Source organism: Pelecanus crispus, chromosome 10 (genome assembly GCF_030463565.1).
Source record: "Pelecanus crispus isolate bPelCri1 chromosome 10, bPelCri1.pri, whole genome shotgun sequence".
Classification (NCBI taxonomy): domain Eukaryota; kingdom Metazoa; phylum Chordata; class Aves; order Pelecaniformes; family Pelecanidae; genus Pelecanus; species Pelecanus crispus.
This window is the reverse complement of record NC_134652.1, coordinates 12,007,484-12,029,590: the sequence shown is the minus strand read 5'-3', so window position 1 is coordinate 12,029,590 and position 22,107 is coordinate 12,007,484. Positions and strand designations below refer to the sequence as shown.

General features: G+C 37.7%; 1 protein-coding gene across 2 annotated transcripts in view; it reads left to right on the top strand.

Moving 5' to 3' along the window:
• The window catches only part of SHOC2 (SHOC2 leucine rich repeat scaffold protein), a 66,071-nt gene extending 46,610 nt beyond the window's left edge, over positions 1–19,461 (top strand). For both annotated transcript variants that reach the window (XM_075717405.1, XM_075717404.1), the window contains exons 4-9: positions 8,702–8,832; positions 12,418–12,606; positions 13,918–14,040; positions 16,162–16,299; positions 16,793–16,910; positions 18,831–19,461. In XM_075717405.1, the coding sequence (XP_075573520.1) occupies positions 8,702–8,832; positions 12,418–12,606; positions 13,918–14,040; positions 16,162–16,299; positions 16,793–16,910; positions 18,831–19,039 (908 nt within the window). In that variant the 3' untranslated portion in view covers positions 19,040–19,461. The remainder of the gene's footprint in view (positions 1–8,701; positions 8,833–12,417; positions 12,607–13,917; positions 14,041–16,161; positions 16,300–16,792; positions 16,911–18,830) is intronic.
• Positions 19,462–22,107: the final 2,646 nt, after the last annotated feature.

Genomic DNA, 22,107 nt, shown 5'->3' with positions numbered 1-22,107 from the left:
TGTTCATACCTGACTGATGGGTTTGGTGTTACTAATTACTCGCCACTCTGACGGAGCAAAGCGCGTAGGCTCTTGCTTGATGGCAGTATTCACATTCTTAAATTTTAAGTGCATGACCTAGTGCTTTGGTCTGTGAGCATTCAGTACTTTGCAGGATGAAGCCCGTTTCCATAGGCTGACATTGGGAGATCTGATCAGCGTTCAGTGCTTTGTCTAAGGTTTTGTTCTTGGACTGTGCTGTTAATGAAACATTTTTAGTTAGATTCCGCTAGTATTGGGCAATCACGGTAAGCTCGGCTTTTTCTTATGTGGTGGAAAGCAGTGGCTCCCACTCTTGTTCTTGTTTTCGGGTTACTATAAGCCTTTGCTAGTTCTCATGGTGGTCTCATAAAGGGGATGAAGCTTCTGGTTCTTCTTGGCTTCAATTCTAGACTTAGTAAATATAAAGCGGTGAAATTGGGTAGGAAATAGTGAGTGGCAGGAGAGGGCAAGTGGGAAATGGCGGTGCACTGCCTCCTCCAACGGCGGAACGGGAGGGATGAAGCAAAGATGTGAGGTGTCAACCTCAAACCAGGGAAAAGCAGACTGTACTGCATCTGATGGGTAGGGAACACTTGGGTGCTGGTGTTTGCACAGGTTGCTGCAGGTGCTGAAAGCTCACAGGGCAATGTGACGATCATGCAGAAGGAAAATGAATCTGTTGCTGCTAAATTCAGGAAGTTGCTGAGCCGCACGCTGTTGAATTTTGCCTCAGCTCTTGGGGAAGTTTCAGGGTGTGCTCTCCCTTGTTTTAGGTATCTGCTGTTGGGCATTTTTTTCCAGAGAGAAAATACTAGGTGGATCTCTGGCCTGAGTGCAATAACTCTCACATTCCTTAATTAGCTAAAATTTTAAATGTATATTAAGTATTACGCACTTCATATGTTTATTCTGTGTAGCGGGGCAGACTTCAAAAATTAAACACATCTATCACTTAGAAAAGTTTAATGTTTTTTTTCCGCATTGCCAGTTAGATATAAACTGTTCTTACAATGTGATTTACACTTACATAAATCTTTAAGTTCACAGAAAGGTTTTAAATAGTCAACTGAAAAGACAAATAAGACTACCAATGAAAAATTAAATGCAATAATTTTCAGTTGCTTTGTTTACTGTATGAAGTATGAATTGAGTAAAATGCAACACTTTAATTGATAGCTCAAAATAAGTCATTGAATCATGCTTTGGGTTGGAAGGGACCTTTAGAGCTCATCCAGCCCAGCCCCTGCAGGGAGCAGGGACAGCTTTAACCAGATCAGGCTGCTCACAGCCCCGTCCAACCTGGCCTGGGATGTTTCCAGGGATGGGGCCTCCACCGCCTCTCTGGGCAACCTGTGCCAGTGCCTCACCACCCTCATTTCTTCCTTATATCCAGTCAAAATCTATCCTTTAGTTTAAAAAAGTCCCAACTGTGGTTTTTGACTCCGCAATGTGAAGTGTTTTTGTATTTTTTATATCATTTTCAGCTAATTATAACTTCCCTTTTTTCTTTTAATAAATAAATCTCCAATCAATGCAAGCCCGATATAGTTAAATATGTATGTATTGTTTTTCTGTAAAAGTTAGGCTAGCTTCTATTGGCTTATTAATTCTGAGTTTATTGATTTGATGTGTATTTATGAAAATATTTTTTATTTTGTATTTTGGTTGGATATTCTTCCTGGTAAGACTAGGATGGGGACAGTTTATTTTAGTGAATGCACATGCCATCACACAGTAAGTAGATGCAGAGACCAATATGTACAGATACATTATAACTGCAGCTCAGCATTTTCACAATGATTTGCATACTGCAGAAAGAAAAAGCCCGTAATCTTATTTTCTTTATGTAAGAAGCAGGCACAAGGGAAGAGTGATTCAGAGGAACACATCAGAATTGAGACAAGCAGGTCTATTAGTTACATGCATTTTGATGAACGCATGTTAAATGAAGTTGAATTTTCATAGCTTAGTTTCAGAAACATGTCACTAAGAGTTTGTGCTCCCTAGCTTTATGCAGGTGTTGTGTGTGGTGCATGTCAGATACTTGGGCCTCTGCCACTCAAGTCTTGCCAGCATCTTGCGTGCATCTTTCACACATACACAATCAGCAATGGTTATGGTCTTAAATCAGAGTTGAAAAATAAGTAACTGCTGACATGGGCACACTTTAGCCTTAATTTTGAAATAATGAGGGAAAACCTGTCTTTGGTTGATACCACTAGACTGAAAATAGAGAGGAATCTCTTTGCTGTCTTCAAATTGCATGTAAAGCAGTAAGGGTGGTAGAGATTAATTTTAGATTTATGTTAAATAGCATTCTAATAGATAACATTTTTTAGGAGAATTCCTAAACTTTGTGTGAGGAGGATAATGAACCTTGGTGTAAGCAGGACAAAAAATGATGGATCCTGCTGACCTTCTAATTTGTGAGTCTGAATCTGCCTCCTGCACTGGCCTGGTATATCAGGAGGTATTAGTGGCTGGAAAGAAAAATTAAAATACACTAAAAATCACTTTACTGTTAAATCAGTAAAATCTGGAGTTCATAAGTCAAGCTTTGTGTTATGTTCAACTATACCTTTGTATCTGAAAAAGTATAATTACATTTCATGCCTTGGCTTTGGTAGCTGGTAGCAATGAGCAGGAGGGATTCTCTTCTCTTCTACAGTTTTCCTGAGTGGTTGCCCTCTCACTCCCATCAGCTTTCTGTCCCCATTCCCAATTTTCCTAAAACATCAGCTGTTAGCCAGAGCATATTAAACATCAGGGATGTTCCAGCCCTGCAGGTTATAGAAAGGATTTGACCTCTCTTGGATGATTGATAGGTGACACGAGTTTACATTCATACAAATCTATAGGCTTTGGTTTAGGAAGGAGTTGCTCCCAGGTCAGATGAGTAATGACTATGGGATTTTGTTCTGCTTTCCTCTGCTACATGCTCACTGAGCTCACCTTCAGGATGTCTTGCTGGACCAGTCAATTCGTTGGACATTGGCAGACATTGCCTTTGCTTGTGGAGCGCAGTTGAAGGTTAAAATGGTTTATCTGAAGCCTTTCGTTTTACTCTACAGCTATCAGGGGAAATGGTTTGCTTTCTGACAAGAGATTAGATTAAACATGTCAGCAGCTCCTTTCACCTAAAAATCTGTGAAACTGTTCAACAATTGTCATGGAGTATGACCGACATCTGGAAAAACTAATATATAGTAAGTACAAAGTGTGATACAGGCATTTTATGACTTACGGCTATTTTAGGCTAGGAGCACTGTTGAAATATTTGAAAGCAGTGCTTAATCTCTATCCATAGCTGGCCACCTCTAGCTTGCCGAGTCTCTCCTATACAGTTTTCAACTCTCTTAAGGCCCTTAGGTTCCACCTACTTTGTAACATACTTATTGAACCTCTTCTGTCTTGTTCTTCCATATTGTCGTCTTTGTTACTCTCACTACAAGATTAATGAGATGTGGTGTATTAAGCTTAATTAACTTTTTTTTTCAAGTGACATCAAGTTTGACTTTGTTTTAATTTTTTATTAATTTTGGATGTACCTCTTGCTTTCTATTTGTTGAAAATGACATCTGGTACCTTTTGTATGCAAAACAGCAATTTCTTTCTTAGAAGAAGATCCCTTAGTGAATTAAGTGAACGGTGTTCTATGAAATAATGCATGGTCATGTAAAACATTCTTTTAATAGGTGGCTACTCATTGTGTGCAAAGCTTAGTCAAATCAAAATCTAGGAATATTTATAGAAGTTAGACCATTAGAAATACTTAATAGTACCATGTTGTTTGTAGCAAGTTCTTGCAATTATCTATTGCATGCTGAGGTTCATGTATACTTTTGATTACAATCTTAACAGGTTTTTGATGTGCACAGCTCTTGTAAGTCCAATTTGTGTTTTTAACGTTATCTGCAGAAGAGTTTTCTCTCGTGAACAGATTTTGAATTGAGCTGATGCTTCTGGTTTATTTAGGAGAAAGCAACTGATCCTGATAGCAAACTAGTTTGATGAACTAAGTTATGTAAAACAGACTAATTATTCAATTTTTTAGTAATGATGCAGTCATATTTTGCACTAAGTTATGACCCTTCATCTAAGGATAGGGAATTTGAAGGGCAATTATAACTAAGGGAGTGAAAGGAAGAGGCATGGTAAATCTCAGAAGAAGGGAACATTTGTCACTCTCTTTAGAAAGCGCTAGTAGGACTTTGAATGAGAAATTGGGATTTCTTTATATTATTATTATATTATTCAACATACCAGATCCTGTTTCTCTTGATTTTTGGAATATTCAAGAAAGAGATGTATTGTTCCTACTTGGAGAACCACTTCAGGTGGTCTTTCTAAAAAGAGTGGTTTTTTAAGCATGGTTTTCTGCTATATTTCCAGTCTTCCCTTCATTTTGGGATTGGTAAACAGCTGTTTTTTCTTTGATAATTTTGAGGTACCTTTAATAAAGAATTTAATTTAAACCATCTATTTAGTCCCTTTTATATTAACAAAGTTTAATTTTATGTTACTGGATTTGCATGCTTCCCAGTAATTTTTAATTCATTTCTGTGTAAATTGAACAGCTAACCCCGAGGGAGACATGCAATCACTCCAGTGAAGTGATGATGATCTGCACTTAGGTTGCTTCAAACCTGAGAGCTGGACAAAGTGGAGCTCACTGATGGGCATTAGTGTGCTTTGCTGGTGAGAAAATGGACCTGAAACAAGGTGGCTGTGTGGAGTCTGGTTCCCAAGAGTGACTGTTCATGCCAGAAGTTGAACTAAAATAATTTTGCAGTGACTTTCTTAGGCCTGGGATAAGTTTAGGGCTTAGTCAGGTTTCAGTGTCATATTTTTAGAAGTACCAATGGATGGGGCAGTTGGGTGTACAAGGTGTTTTGTAATGGGCTCCCTAAGAAAACAAGTTGGAAGGGGGTTTGCTTGTTGCTTTTCCTGCTAGTAGCTGCTTTTCAGTTGTGGTTATCAAACTGTCATATTCATGAACATCTAGTGCTGCATTTTCTGAGTCACTCTACCTGCGAGGGGCTGTTTTAGAGGAACCGCTGAGCTATGGTTTCTGCAACAAAAGTACAACCACAAGTGATCCTGATGACTGTCTGACTGAATTAATTGTGATCAGTGGTTACCTTCCTCGCCTTAAACTTAACCACATCAGCGACGCACCTAATATGGTACCATGTCAGAAAACAGTAGCTGAACTGGAGAAGATGGAGATGGGTGCAGGCACTGTAAAGCAGCTCAGAATATGAGTGTCAGCTGGGTAATCCTGAGCTCAGGGAGCTGTAAGTGGGATCATTTTTGTGCAATGCACAAGGTCTGCTGTTTAGCAACTTATAACAATTTCTGTTATAAACCCGAGTTTGCTTGGTGGTCAGAGAGCTGGCGAGGTGGCCTGAGCATGTTAGCCAGCTGCCCAGTGGCTGGCCCATGGACCATGAAGGCAAATATTAACAACATTGTACTGGACACTAAATCTGACCCTCCTAATTTTTAAAACTCTGGGCATTCCTTTAAAGACAAACAAACCAACCAATCCGGTAAGCTTTAACACACTGAGCAGAGGGAAGAGCTATAAGGATCATCCTATTTTGTGAAGAGGAGACTGAGATCTGGCTTCTGCAGCATGTGAAGATAAAAGCCGATAAGGGTTTCTCACCGCAATACATTCACAATGAGGTGTCAATATGAACTCTGAGGAGGAGGAAAACACACCAGAATCTTGTTGACACAAGACTAAATGGCAATAAATTAGCTATAAATAAATTCTGGCTTGAAATGAGAAGGTGGCCCATACTGCCTGCATCAGTTAGGTGCAGGACAGCCTTTCCAGGAGCCTTGGGAGAGGTGCTGCTGGTGAAGATCCAGCTGAAATGTTGCTGCTTTCATTGCACTTCTTGGGAATAACTGTATTTAGTGCTGTGGTGTGTAAAACACTCACAGGGAATGTGGTACATGCAGGAGGTGTCTTCGGTTATGCCTTTGCATGACTTTCCCACGGAGGAGAAAGATAACTAGTAGAGAAACAGTGACAAAGTTCTATTGAGAAATGCTACTTATGATAAGAAAAAATTACTGGGAGGTGCTATTTATGCCTCCTTTCTGATAATGCCATGAGGATAGCCAGCGTGTGTCTTTCTCTCCTGGAAAATTATGGTACAGTTTGACTCTCTCTAACGGCTGCCTCATTTAATTTTTCTGAAATGCCATGTTGCTGGTAGGAAGAGAGCCACATACATACAACCTGTGCTCACAGTCTGGGAATTGGCATAGCGACGTTGTATTGCTAGGCAACAGTTGGAATCATGCTGTCTGCCAGAGCCGTTCCCGTCCTCTCTGCCTGAAAAATCCAGATCAGCATCTAGCTCAAGGTTTAAGCAGTGAAAAAGAACGGTAAATTGATACCTTACTTTGTGTAAAGTTTGTCATTCATTTTGTTAGTAAAGCATTAAATAACAATCCAGAGAAACGCAGTCAGGATGTGCTTTGCTCATCCCTAGAATGGCGAATCCTAATGATCTTGGTGCCTTGCAATAGGATGTCTATCGTGTGAAGTGGGGCCAGTTTCCTATACAGCCAGCAATGCCAGATCTCACCAAATATGGCACGAAATAGCCACGTTATGTACAAATGTGCATCTTCATACTAGTGGATTGTAGGGTCAAAACAGATCTTAATTATTCTCTACAGTGTGTATGCGCTATAGGATTTAACCTCAAAAGATGAAGATTTGTGCACCGGAGAGCAGTATTGTTAGCCCAGGATTTTAAATGCCTTTTTTGGTTAAGGGAAAACTTTCTTTGCTGCTTCTGCAAAAGCTAATCATATACTTGCTCAGAAAGAAAGCACTTAAAGTATAAATAAAAATCCCAATGGGAGATACTACTAGTTAAGCAGCTCCGGGTGACTACCCATTGGTTTAACTTTTGTTTCGTTATTGACAATACTAAATGAAATTTATTGCTAGGCTTTTTAGCTAAATATCATATATGCACTGAAATTTCATCCTCTTTTCTTTCTTGATTTGTAAGACCTGGATAATTTTTGTTCTATATAAGGTTTTTAATGTTTGGGTTTTGTGGTTTTTTTGTTTGTTTGTTTTGTTTGCTTGTTTGTTTTTGTGGGGGTTTTTTTTTTTTTACTTTCACTGCTCTTGTGAATCTCCATTTTAGTAACTACAGTGAATCATACAACATTCCCAATTTCCAGTTTTTATTAGCTATATTCCCAGCTACTCAGTGATGTAGGGTCATTCTTACAGTATATTTTGACCAAGTTCAAGAAAGACATATTTTGCTACTTCCTTCGTTGAGACTTTTACTCTGTCTAGCATATCCCATTGTAGCATTTGTATTAATTCTCATTCTTCATTTCTCTTTATTTTGTTTCATCCTTTGCTTCCAAGTGTATTTCATACGCTACATTTGCTTCTTTTGCTATGTTCCAATAACCTTTGTATAAGTACCTATGCGTAGACATTAATATATCCTTCATTTAATGATTAGTTGGATTGTACATATTAAGCTCCCTTCATCTTTTAAAATTATTTCTGGTTACTCTTGCTGCTGTTTGTTAAATCTTATGTTTCTTTTCTAGTGTGTCTTTCTGGTACTTCAATTTGCAGAACAAATGTGTTGTGCCATGAGTGGTTGTAAAAATGAGTGTAAAACAGAAAATGTTTTGCAAGGAACTGATTGATTGTGTGAATCTGTTCACAGACTCCACTGGTGCAGTGTACCCATGTGCGCAGACACGTTTTCTGATCGCAGGGATGAGCCATGTTCTTTGTACTATTTGCCAGTTGACTTTTCAGTGAAGTTCAAGGTCTTACTACCTGCAGGAGAGTCTAAATGCCCCAGCACAGTATAGTTCAAAGACATCCTTAAGCAGTTGATTTTGGTCTTGAGTACTTGAAGATGGTAAAGGTTGGAGCTAAAGGGAGCTTCAAATGGGAAATTTTCAAGTTGCAAGTTTCTCAAGAATACTTTTCCTGACAGAAATACATATCAACCAGGACTGTTGGCCCGGCAATATTAGTAAGATTTTTACATGCGCTATTGTCCAGATTTTTGCAGACTCCCTCCAGACTTTTCCTTCAGTATAATTCAGAAAACTTGGAAGTTGGGTGGTGGTTTGTTTCCCCGCACACCCCCCCGCGCCCCTGGCCCCATCACTTTTTAAATACTTTGTTGCTTTTGGAGGATAGTAAAGGGTTGGTTTTTTCCCTATAGAGGAAATTGTTTTGCCAGGACCTGAGCTATGTGATGTATGCCCAAGTTCTGGTAATATGAGTCATAGCATTGAATGATGCTATCTGTAATTTTAAAAAGTTATTTTGGGGACATCTGGAAAATGATAGAGTTGTTTGTTGGTAGAAAGATCAGGATAGAAGGACTTCTACAATAGGACATAGGCCTTGCTTGCTTACCATATCATGCACAACTCAAGAATATGTCATATGCACAATGTATTTATACTGCATGGTCGACTTCAGCATTGGAAAGCACTGTAATCTGTAAATCTCCTGGTTTGGGATGATAGCTCCATTTTACCATATGAAAAGTTTGAAGTGTGGATTGTGAGACAACAGAAGAATCAGGAAGTCAAACCTTGTTCTGTGCCTTTGTGTTAATCTAATGATATATTAATAACTGTTTCTGACCTGTAGGAAATCTGTCCAGTCTAAGTCGTCTTGGCCTGAGGTACAATAGGCTGTCAGCAATTCCGAAGTCTTTAGCAAAATGCAGTGAACTTGATGAATTGAACCTGGAGAACAACAACATTTCTACTTTACCAGAGGTGAGAATTAGGGGGAGTGGATTTGGGAGGGAGTGTTGTTATAAGGTGTTTTGTGGAGGGATTGGAACATGTGAAATTACTCCATCTTGCACCACAACTCTGAGGAATATCCTTTGTTTTAATCTACATGTGTGTGAAATATAGCAGTTCTGTACCTATTAGGTGTGTCTAGCTGGTATAGAAGAACTGATGTCCTACAGCTTCAGTCAAAAGTGGGAGCAATACATGTGATTGTATTTGTTGTACTGTCTCTTTAGAAAACCTTAAATAAGGAGTCCAGGTTCGCACCATTCAAGCTAGATAAGAGCTTCTTAGTGTTTCTGTTTCATGGAGGTGGGGAAGAAGTAGAAAAATGAAAAATGGGAGGCAAGAACGACCTCAAAGAGAGTGGGTAAAGCTTGTTACAGCTACTTGGCCTCAGCATTCTCATTTTAATATGGAAAAGTGTGCAGTTGACACTAATGAGGTATCATCTGCAACTTATTGACACACCTTCTGTCAGTTCTGAAAAATAAAAATTTGCATAATTTTTCAGTTTCCAGTGACTCTCTGAGGATCACAGGAGAAAGAGGAAGAGAAATCCATTTTCTTGCTTTTCAGAGTCGCTGCACTTGATTGCCTTACCTTGGTCTCTCTTGTTTCAAGCTTAGTGTGGGACCAAGGAAAATGTCCATATTAGAAGTTCTGGAGCCACTTTGTCTCTTCAAGTAACACATTCCCTGAACAGAGTGCTTTGCTAGCTCTGGAGTGGAGAGGCAGAAAGTCCTAGTCCCCCGTGTATCTATGTTTTTCTGTACTCTTTCCCTAGAGTTCTCTGAAAGATGCCCCTGTGGACTCCAGTTTCACAGTTCTGGACAGCTACAGTAGTTGGTTACAGAACACTTTTTAAATACGGCTTTGATGTCTGCAGACTTTGAAACTGTTTCAACTGTTGGTTATACCTTTCATCCTGATTTTCCTTTTCTTAGTTCCTTGAGACTGATTTATCAGGGTAGCAGAGTGTGGGATGCTTGGCTGCACTCTGCATACTTTTGGTGCTAGTAAACGTTCAGGGAAAAGGTTTGACTTCAAGTGTTAGTGCCTGGGCAGAATTACTCTGACAGAAGAAAAATCCAATGTGATTAATTCTTCTTTTGGATATTTCTTCCATTGCTTTGGAACTGTTGGGAGTCGAAGGCTTCAGGACACAACATAGAATTTTATTCTGTTCTGGTTTAATGATGGTCCAAACTGCTTTCCTAAGCTGTTTCAAAAAAAAAAAAAAAAGTATAAATTATGAGTAACAAATAATTCAAAATGTATCTATCTAAAGAGGTATATAGGAAACTATAGATAGAAGAAAAAAACAAAATGCATTTGGAGTTAGGCCTATTAACAAAGTGCAATTAGTAACTTCTTTCCTTCAGATAAATTTCTAAACTCAGCAATGGTAGAATGAAGACAGAGAATTTCATAAATATTTGGGTAAAACTATCATTTAAGAAAATGCTACTGACTGAAAGCCACCAGGCTGCTTTTAAGATGAGAGCTAAGGTAGCCCACCCCACCCAGACATACTATAAAAGCAACTACGGTATAATTACAAAAAGCTAATGTGAGGAATAATTACTTGCTTTAAAATATGTTCAGTCATAATACAAAACTCTTTGTGGCTGTGCTGCCTTCTTCACATATATTTGCCAACAATATGTTAACACTTAAGCTGCTACCTTGCAGAAGTGTATAGTTCATAATGTAATCTGTTTAAAGTAAAACATTCTGTGCTATAATACAAAGAACTGTATTTGTAGAAGAAACTTCTGAATTTCAAAGCATAGCTGAAGCTGCTGACACAATGCCTAATAAATATTTTATCTTAAAAGGATGGGCTGGGAGAAGGCAGCACTGTCACAGCTCTCATAGATATAAGAGCATTGTTCTCTTTGTACTGCCAAAGCTCTCTTGCTTCCCTTCAAATGTGTTTAATTACTCTAGGCTATTAGAGTGTATTAGCTAACATATTTTTAACATTTTTTTTTGTATGGAAGCAGACTTCAGAAATGGCTTTTTGAAACGCCAAGATCCATTTGAAGCAATAAAGTGTGTTTGTAACAGAGCTCAGGGACTGCCTAACCCTAGGACAAAGAATATCTGTTAATTAAAGTGTAGCTAGAAGCAGTATTTCCTAATCAAAGATTATACTAATTAATGATTAGGTTAGATTAATACTGATTTGAAGATCCATTATTTTATCTTTAGGGGGAAAATTGCTTCACTGATATTTGCCAAGATGCCCCCAGAATTGTATTTCAGTGCTTAAAGTTTTAGCCATGACATGTAGACAAGTCCCTATTTAATCCTGTTTGTTTTACAATAATGTTAATAAACTATTTAGAAAAGTAGCCAAAGCTTTCCTGGTGAAAGAGCAAAGCCATGTTCTTAAAGCTTTTACAGAGAATATAGCACTGAAACTGCAATCCAGAAATACTGACATTAGGAATATGGTTGGAATCATTATCTTCTTGCTGCTTGTTCCTGATTGCAGATGTTGCATTATTTATGGTACATAATGCCACGCATAAATCTCCAATTTCTGTAATACTTAAGCAAATAGGGCTGAATTCAAGTTGGCATAGTAATAAGCAAAGGTGACACTTCAGCAGTAATTTAGATCTCATTATTCATCCCCACAGTTCCAGCAATGTGCTTGGCATGTAACTAACAGATAAACTCTGAGATCTGTGCTGCTGAGATTGTAGAATCTAATTAGATTGCGAAGTGAAATGAGACTCTGGATTCAATGGGCAGCCATTGCTATCCAGTTTAACTCCAGGCTTCTTGCTTTTTATTTCTTAAGGGGAGGCGGGGGAGGGAAGAAGTAGACTAATAACTATTTAGGAATATTTTGAAAACAGGAAAAAAAAATGCAACTTCCAAAACCTTGACTTCCCATTCTTTTTCTCTGTCCTGCCTGTTTATCTGAAACTGTTACAGCCTAAAAGGAAACTTCTACCAGATGTGTTCACCATATGGATTTTTATTATATTAACTAAGATTTGTACTGGAAGTGTCAAACACCAGTTTGAAAAACGGTGTATGCAGTTGATACTCTTTTGGGCCCCACTCTCAACTGTGAGCAGGCATCAAAATTGAGCGAGCTGCAGTTGGGTGGCATTGGCTGAAGCCGGGACCGCTGTTCAGGGTGGACACGCTGCTGCCTGCGCCTGCCAGCCGCTGCCCCTGCGCTCTTCAGAGCTACCCAAGGCATAGCAATATGTTATTAAAGAAATTCCTTTTGGAGGAGAAAAGAGTTACAAAATCTCCTAAACTTGTGCTTTTAAATGTGATATGTTTGCCTTTTTTTTTTTTTTTTATCTGGCAGTATGTAAGGAGAAAAGGGGAAATAAGGTAAAGGCTGCTGACTGTGAGCAGAGACTGTTGCTGATGGAAGTTTTATCAAATTTAACACTGGTTTGTGTGTTGCAACACTTATTGAGGGGATGGGCTTGAGGCGGGGAAAACATTTCTAATTAGACCCATGAGGGAAAAGAGATGTATTCAAATAAATCTGTCCTAAGTTCCTGGGTGGCTTTCTTCTCTCTACAGGGTCTTTTATCCAGCCTTGTCAAACTGACTAGTTTAACGCTGGCCAGGAACTGCTTCCAGTCCTATCCTGTGGGTGGCCCGTCCCAGTTCTCCACAATCTACTCTCTCAACATGGAGCACAACCGCATCAATAAAATCCCCTTTGGAATTTTCTCTAGAGCTAAAGTATTAAGTAAGCTGAACATGAAGGTGAGGCACAGAAACATGCTACTGTGTGTAAAATCAATGAGGAGCACTGTTTGCTGCTCCATGAATTCTGGCAAACTTAATGATGTAAGGAATGAATTTATCACACTGAAGTGGACGCTGCTGCTGTCACATATAGAAACAATTCTGTATTAGTTTAAAAATGTACTATTAAGGTGTTACTGATCTGTCTTTATTTTTGTTAGTTAGGCTTTTGTCACATTTGCTCAAGTTTGAACAATGAAAACAAGAAAGTTGGTTTTAAAGTTCTTGAATATTCAAATGAGACATAAGCATAGAGAGTAGCTTATTTCTTTCTCCCCCTCTACTGTTACAGTTTAGATCAAAAATAAAAATATGTAAAATATCTTTTTTGAATATATTCTTTCAAAACCTAAGTTTGGAGACTTTTGGCAGTAGTTGTAGAACGCAGAAAAAGAACCTTTAAGTCTGTGCTATGTACACTTAGAGTGAAGAGAACTAGGGAAAAGAGATTATGTTTTTCTATGAATGGGTTTGTTTCAAGTTCTTAAATTATTAAAAGAAATATATATATAATGTTTGAGCAGTATCTAAGCTCAGCTACTGTTTTAGAATATCTTCTGGCACAAATGGATTCTCAATTTGCATTAAGACCATTTTTAGGTCATACCCATATATAACTTTGCATGTTTACCAGGACTTTGTGTGAACTGTTTTTTTAGACTACTTTTTTTTATTTAGTATCTGGTCTAGATCAAATATTGTAGCTACATTTTGAGCAGCAAGATGTTCAGATTAATTTCAGGTGCTTTTACTCTGAGCCATTAAGGTATATTTCCTTTGCGGTGTTTGGTGTCTTTTTCTTTTCCTTGGTTTTTTTGGGGTGGGTTTTTTTGTTTGGGTTGGTGGTTTTTTTTTTTTTTTTTGGCTAACTCCATGTATATTTAGGATTCCAGCATTGCTGATAGCAGCTTTGTAAGTTATGATGAATTTTCTGTTCTTCCCCCGTCCCATTGTATTCAGCAAAGAAGGGACAAAAAAATGTTTTAACTACTGGAATGCATTAAATCTTGAGAATTATGTGCTTCTAATTTTTCCACTTCAGTTCATATTAGTAACACAGAGTCAATTCTGTTACTCTAGGTTGGAACTGCTTATTATGTTTTGAGGAATTTAAAAAATATTTGGCCAATTATCAACAATTTATTCTTTGGATTTAATTATCTACTATTTTGTTATGAAGTATTTTGTAAGCAGTTTGTTTAATCTCTCAGATGCCATGCCGACTTCTTGCAAGCCCAGACCCTAAATGTTTGATATGTTAAATCACAGGACAATCAGCTGACCTCTCTGCCCTTGGACTTCGGGACTTGGACTAGTATGGTAGAACTGAACTTAGCGACTAATCAGCTCACAAAAATCCCTGAGGATGTATCTGGGCTTGTTTCTCTTGAGGTGAGAAGAGTATAAATGAACGGCTAAGTGAATCCCTGCAAATAGGTGTTCTGTACTTCAGGTTCAAGTAATACTACTTTTGGGTCAAATAAAGCCAAATAAATATGTGTATGTATGCTGTTTAAATAGATGTGTTGCATGTGTTTATGGTTGTTTTCAACAGCATTTTGAATGTTGTTCTTTAGGCTCTAGATGAGTGTCTGTGCACAAAGAGTTAAGTACATATATATTTTTAAATATGTAGAAAGAAAATTTTTCCCAACAGGAAGTTACTGTTGTAAGTGAAATGGCAGTGAATTCAGTTGAATTCCTGGAGAGACCAGCATGGAAACAGTGGGGATCAGAAAAACACAATGAAAATGCTCTACAGCTAGAGGTGGCTTGAATGTAGTGCTGTGAACCTTGTAGGCATCCAGGGGGGAATTCTCAGCCTTTGATGGAGAACTCGTAGGTTGAAACCATGAACTAAACTTGTTGTGTCCCCTAGTCCTGTTTCCCAAGGTACCATCAGGAGGGCAGACATAATTGCCTTGGAGGGACATAAAGATAGAGGTGTTTGTTTCAGCAGTTGGGGGGACTTCGTAGCCTCTGTGAGTTGCTGGGAAAAATTTGTTAGTACAATAGCAAATGGCATATTTGAAATTGCAAATGTCCAGTGTGACTGCTGCTCTGAATAATTAATAATTCCTGTAGTTTGGGACAAAAGAATTATACGGCAGAGTAATAGCTATTCCCTTTAAGTTAAGGCTGTGATTGACGTGATTGGGAAGTTAGTAACCTCTAACAACTGGATTTGCCAGTGGTCTGCCAAAGCTGGAGGGCTGTGCAGTCCACAGACCTGCTAGTGCTATTTTTCTCTGTAATTAAAGAATCAAATACAAAGAACTATTTGGGCAGTGTTTACACAAAAGTGAAGGTTCCCACAGCAGTGCTAAGTCAGCTGCATTGCATGTAGGTAATATTTTCTGTTCCTGCCTTTGTTTCTTGATACGCGATTGAAATGTTGCTATTCTTATTGTTCCGGGTATATCGTAGCGCATAAAGGAAGGCCACCGAAATACTGCTTGTACTTATGCTAAGATGTTGGCTTTTAGTCATTTTGATTTTCACTTTGATTTTTAGCCTTGTTTTCTATTCTGTTCCTGCCTTCAGTGTTTCCATGTTACATGAAGCTAGTGAGAGCTGGGATTGGTAGAAGCCAGGTGTTTGCAATCTTGGCTGGCTGAGCTGGCACCTGTGCATGGCTAGGAGGAGGGTCCACATTGGGAGCTCTTTCACATCCCTGTGTTTCAATGTGCCTTGTTAAATAACTAGATAACAGCATTCTTTAACTGGTAATTAATTACCTTACTGCTCACTGTGTTGTTATGAGGTTTGATTACTTCTAAGGACTGTTAGACTTTTAGACTTCTCTGGATGAAAAATGGTATACTAGTGTCACCCCTGTTAACTTGCTTGTGGTATAATGAATGACTCTGTTAAATGATGTTGCAAATAAGGATACTTGAACCTAGGATACTTAGAACTCAACTTAGAAAGGAGGAGAAACACAAGAGGATAACACTCTAGTAGGGGCCGGTGTGTGGTAGGAAACCATTTTGAAAAGCCAGTGGCTATCTATGCAGTGTTCTGCTTAGGTGCTCTGATCTGTATGTTTAATTGCTGCTGCCCCTAACCAAAGGGACACAGGGAGAAGAGGAAGTATTAAGCTTTTTAATGAGGACTTGGCAAGCACAGAAAATAATGTAAACATAGTTATGAGATAGCTATAAGGAAGGATAACAAAATGATAAGGAAGTCCAGGAAGAAATTGTTTTTCTTTGGTCATTTGAAGAAATAAGGTGTTCTTTTTTTTGTTCTGCATTTATTATTATGTAAAATAATATCTGAAAGAATTCTGTCATAAATCTATGTATTTGTATCATTAAAGACTTTAAAAAATTATGTTAATCACTGATTTGATTTTTTATTTTATCTTTTCAGTTTGCTTCCATAATTTGAATGTAGGCTAATCTTGGACTTCATTACTTGAAAATATAAAAGGATCCTGTATTAATCATTATTTACTAATTGCGTTACTGAAATTCTGTGTGTGGTGTTTGTTTTTTTATTTTTTTTGAGGTTCTTATCTTGTCAAACAATCTACTAAAGAAACTTCCCCATGGAATTGGAAATCTACGGAAACTCCGAGAGCTAGATCTAGAGGAAAACAAACTGGAATCCTTGCCAAATGAAATAGCTTACCTCAAGGATCTGCAGGTGAAACAATAATGGGCTGAGATAAACATCTTGCGTCCTTTATTTACACCATGCTGATTTAATTGCAGCTAGTCTGATGAGGGAAACTATTTGGGACTGGACATAGAACCAAAAGTTAAGAATCATGCGCAACTTCATCCACAATCTGTCCCCAGTAATTCTTCCCCATATTTATCAGTTAATACTGAACAAACAAATTTTGAACAGTTTAACTGTTGTACCATGAGTACAATACAGCCACAGGAATAGCCTCTGATTTCAGTCATGTTCATGAAAGCTTTTATATTTAGACACGTATTTTACTATGCACTATTTTATTTTTATGTTTAGTGGTGTTTAATAGAGGTCTGAAATGTTGTTGAAGGGTAGAAGTTTTTTTGTTCAAATGCTGGAGAGTAGAACCCATCAATTTATCAGCTATGTATCTTGTTACTTGCTGTCATTTGAAGCAGAAGCCGTTAAGTTAATTTTTAAAACTGTGTTTTTCCCTTAGAAATTGGTTCTGACTAATAATCAGTTGACCACCCTTCCCAGAGGTATCGGTCACCTTACCAATCTGACGCACCTTGGGCTTGGAGAGAATCTTCTCACACACCTTCCTGAGGAAATTGGTAAGATCTCTTTTTCTGGTTTTATGCAGTGTGCCTGAGCCAAAGCAGTTACTGACACAGAAGATAGGCATCTACTGTGCTCATAAGTAGAGGCCACAAAATTCATGTGAAGCTTCTAGATATGCACAACCTGATGTGAAGCATGTGCCACAGGAACAGACAGCATTATAGGGTATGATCTTTATCTTCCTGAACTGTAGTGAAACACGTGGTCTAGCTTTTTTCAGTTCTTCTGCAGAAAGCAGCCGAACACACAGTAACCTGGAATGCTGAGATTCATTTTTCTCTCCAAATTCTCCCACAAGTTGTGTATTATCAGTCACTCAACTTCAGAAACCTATTCTTGGAGAAAGGTCTGTGTCAGAAAGAGAATGCAGTGGTCCTACTGTAATTCCATGTGTAAGGTGTAGACAGCTGAAGCAAACGTTTCTGCCGATAGTCCCTCTGCACACACTTCTGCTTGTAGACCACTGTATTATTTTTCACTTTGATGAGATGAGAAAAAGGAAGTGAAGAGGAAGAAATCTACAAGAAGAAAGGGAGGAATAGGACTCTTTTTGTCTACTTGAAACATCCAGTGTAAATGAGAGTCAGCATTTGGAACTGAGAGCCCCCATTTCTTTTATAGTTGGTCACAAGTACCACCAGAGCATGATTTTGAGCACTTAGGTTAAAATCTTAAAGTTAGAGCTCCTTACGGAGGAAAAAATCATGGGAGAAGCTATATAAAGAAAAAATGTGGTCAGAAACAGTGATGTGCAGATGGAGAAGGCTAGGACATGGTCTGTCTGTCCCAGCATCTTTAGTGAAAAGCTGTTACAGCTTCTGCTCATCTTGTATGTGCCTCAGTGTGAGAAGGGCCTAAAACAATCTAAATCTGGAGCTTTGTAATTTAGTTCATAAGTTAGTGGAGAGAGTTTGGATGCTGTGGAAAAGAGCTGTGGAATTAAAGTATGTAAGTAACCTTGAAATACTATTGTAGGGGTACGATTTGGTTATTAAAGCTGGTTGTCTCAACAGATTAGAGAATAGTTAACTATTTTCAGATGTGACTGCTTCGTCTAAAATTACCAGCTATTTCCCACTATTTCTTAGCATTTCCTATTTGTTGGTTTTCCATGCCTTGAGCCCTGGCTACTGCTTTCTCTTGTGAAAGATGAAATAGTCTTTTAGGTTATAGGAGGCGCTTATGGTATATAAGATTGGGAAATGGGGAGTGTTTTGAGGAGGACTTGTATATTTGGAGTGTATTTCAAAGATAGGGATTAATTTTGGTATTTGATTGCTGTGGAGGAGTGGAAGTCTTACGAAAGAAGAAATTAGTCCATCCTCCATCTTCTGGTTAACCCGTATTGCAGTATCTGTAGTAGAGGCAGGTTGTAAAACTTGAATTCAGAAGGAATTTTTCATATGGGTTTGTTCCATTTAATAAATTCACCGCTGTGCAGGGATCTCTCTTGCTTTCTTCCTGTGGCGCATTATAGTTACAGCTTCAGGCCTTTAATGTATGGGTTCTAATTAAATAAAAGGTATAGCATAGATCTTTTATAGAGATAATACATACTGTATGGTATAAATATTTTCTAGGCCCTTCTAACTAGATAGTTATTCAATGTTGCCTGCAATTGCAAAGCACTTGGCTGAACAGTTACGGTGAATTCCCTCTCAGTTCTCTTATTCTGTGTATTCTCAATTCAGTTGTTATCTAAAGGAGATGTAGTAATGGATATTTTTACAGGGAAACTAAGGCAAATTGGTTCTTGCTTAGGTTCTGGTGCTTGAAAATAGGGATTTAGATGAATCACTGACTCTGGATTCTACATGATAAAGAATCTTCAAGTGGACTTAGTGCTTCTGTCTAAAATTTATAAACTGCATGAATCAAAAAAATACTACTTTGTATTATTTTATTTTAACCAGGTACACTGGAGAATCTGGAAGAACTGTATTTGAATGACAACCCCAACCTGCACAGCCTTCCCTTTGAGCTGGCTCTTTGCAGCAAACTGTCAATAATGAGTATTGAGAACTGCCCGCTCAGCCACCTTCCACCTCAGATTGTTGCAGGAGGACCCTCCTTCATCATTCAGTTCCTAAAAATGCAGGGACCATATCGTGCCATGGTCTGATGCTAATCGGATTGTCCAATACACTGTACAAAATACAAACTGCATTAATGTTGTAATTGTCTGCATATGTATATATAATATAATATATGTGGTTTATATTATATTATATATATATAAATATATAAATAATATAAAAAGGCAAATTTAAGACTGCATTATGTGTTTCTGCTAATAGAGGAATCATAGCCATTTAGATTTTTTTTATTCTGTAAAAATGCTTGTCTAAGTTTTCTTTGCTGAATTTGATGGAAGTTGTCTGAATAATCTGGAAATTGAATGCCAGTTCATTTAAAGCAATTGCCAATGAACTCAAAGTTTAAATTTAAGGGACAAAAATAGTTTTGCTTGGATTTACTTTCAGTTAAGAGAAATGTATAACCTTTATATAATGAGCTTTTCTGTTTTCCTCCCTCTTTTTTTTTTTTTTTTGTGTCAAAACCTGAAAGGGTCATGTATCCTGAGGTTGGGATTTTCTTTTAACTTATTTTGAGATTTGAAGCAAATGGTGTTTTTATATTGTTTACAGTCAGAGTAAATCACTGGATTTTGTTTTATTCTGATTTGCTCTGTTTTAATCAATCATATCTAGAATTTATATGCCTCTGCTGATGAATTTTTATCAACCGGTTTGTATACTAAAAACATATACGCATCAAAACAACTGGCAGGTGAAAAGGATGCAGTCAAAACAAAAGAAAAAGAAAAGGAAAAAAAGCTTGAATTCCTTTAAGTCTTGCTTCCCTGAGTTATCAGTTGCAGGCATAACATATCTGAACTGAGCCTTTTGCGGCTGGTCTTTTCTAGCACAAGTAAACCTTTTCAGATTGGTAAAAAAGTTGCGCATACTCAGTGAAGAGCGGTTTTCATTTTGTGAAGTAACAAGTCCATGAGGTCTAACAATACAGTTAAATGGCAAGGAATAATATATATGTACATTTTTATTACAATGTTGAGTCATAAACTACAACAGGCAATTTTAAGGATTCCTTATAGTCCTTGTACAATAAATGAATGTGTCTTACTTTTAAACACTGCAATATATGTAAGTTTTAAGGTTGGTTAACAATGTACTATGGTTTTATATCTTGACTTGCCTTGTACCTCCTTCCATTATGGAACTTGTGTGTCCAAGCACAATATCTTCACACTGTGCTGTTTTGCTGCTGAACTAAATGCACTTTTCCCCACAGCTGGGGCACTTGCTTCAAAATATTCAGTTCAGTATCTCGATTATTCTTTTTTAACTTCATCCTATCTGTTTCAGTATTAAACTGATCTATTAAAAAAGAGGCACCTTTTTCATTTGTGCATAGATGTTGGTAGCTCCAGAGAAACACTGTAAGTAGTGGACATTCAGCTTTACCATGACTTTCTTGGTTGTTTAAAAGGCAGAAGATGCCTCAGGGAGATTTACACTATTGCTGCACTTGTAGGGCCGGTTGTCCTTCTTCAGGAGGGTAGGAACTCGAGGCGGTTGCATTCCACGGTTACTCGAGAACTGTCCAGTTTATACTCATTGGAATTGCTGCTGGGGTGGTGTGACTTAGAGGACTGTACCTTTTGAACAAAATCAAATCAACCGATGCCATGGGAAACCTATTTCATGTGCAGAAGTTTGGGGAATAGTATTTCTGGCTTTCAGGCATGGTTACTTAGATGTATTGCCTTGATCTATTTCCATTCTTTGTTGTACATCTTTTCATTAACAAGGAGTAAGTTTAAATGGAAGGCAGGTGGAGATATAAAACCTTAGAGGGCTTAAACATGCTGTAAAACTATTGTAGATGTCACTGGATTTTACTAAGTAATGTTCTGTTCTTACACACTCTGTCTCTGTCTCCCCACCCCCCTTTTTTTTTTTTTTTACATCTGCTGTAGCTTTTCTGTTTAGACTTTAGTTTATAAAAGGCTAGTTCCTTACAGTTCTGCCTGAAGTTAATCATTCTCAGCATTAAGGTGTTTAAAATATGAAGATGCTGAAATGCTTAGTATCAAGACTGTAATCTAACTTCTGAATATACTTATTTGTGCCCTCAGGTCACTAGGGGAAACTGGTTTGATTAATATGGTTCCTTAAAACAAAAGTGGCGACCCCTTGTGTTTTCAAGCATCTTGGTCTCATTCCCTGTCTGCTCCTCAATCCCATTTTTATATGAGTTGATGGGATTGAATTTGTTTAGTTTGTAAATATGTTGATGATTCACCTTGTTAAGGTACATGGTTAATGACTGTATGATTGGAGCTGACCCTCTCTCACACAAATTCTTGTGGAGAAGTTGGCTACCAAAATAGTGTTCGTTATACTCGCTTAAAAACAAACTATTCTTTTCATTACACTTATAGGAATAAATAAAGCTATGTTTTAATTCATTACTATATTAAAAACAGGATATTTTTTCAAACTATCTTTGTATGGTTGTTGCAATGCTAGATAATCCTGAGCCCTATTTGAGGAGTTTAATTTTACACATTCTGAGGTGCACGCTTATTTTTTCAGTGTCTCGAGGGATTTGAATAAAAGCAGTGTGAGAGAAGTTCTGGTACAGGAGAAATCAACTCACAAGAATTTGAAAAGCTCTTTAAAATTATCTGAAAGATTAAGTACTAAATGTGTGGCATGGATTGGGAATAGATGCATATAAATCCATATAAGTATGTACCTGGATTGATATCCAAATCTATACACAGATCCTTATAAATCCAGCTGTTTTGATCATTCAAAACAGTCTTACATCCTGACATAACAGACGTTTGCATTTCCCAGGATGCTGGATTGTTACCTGGTACAGTTCCTAAATGGTATTTAATGCCTGATGACATTCAGTTGGACACACGTGCTGGCTTATACGTGTTTAAGAATTTTGTTTGGCCTAATCAATTAAAGTATGAATGGAAAGAACTTCATCCTGACAAATGTATGTATACATACATACATATATGTATCTATGTATCTATATATGTCTGAAAGCATAGACAAGGTGGAGAAATTAATTCCTAATGGCATCTTTGAAAACAAGATGGAGAAACAGGTGGTTCCTAGATACTTGTATTAAATCTTTATCCCCCTT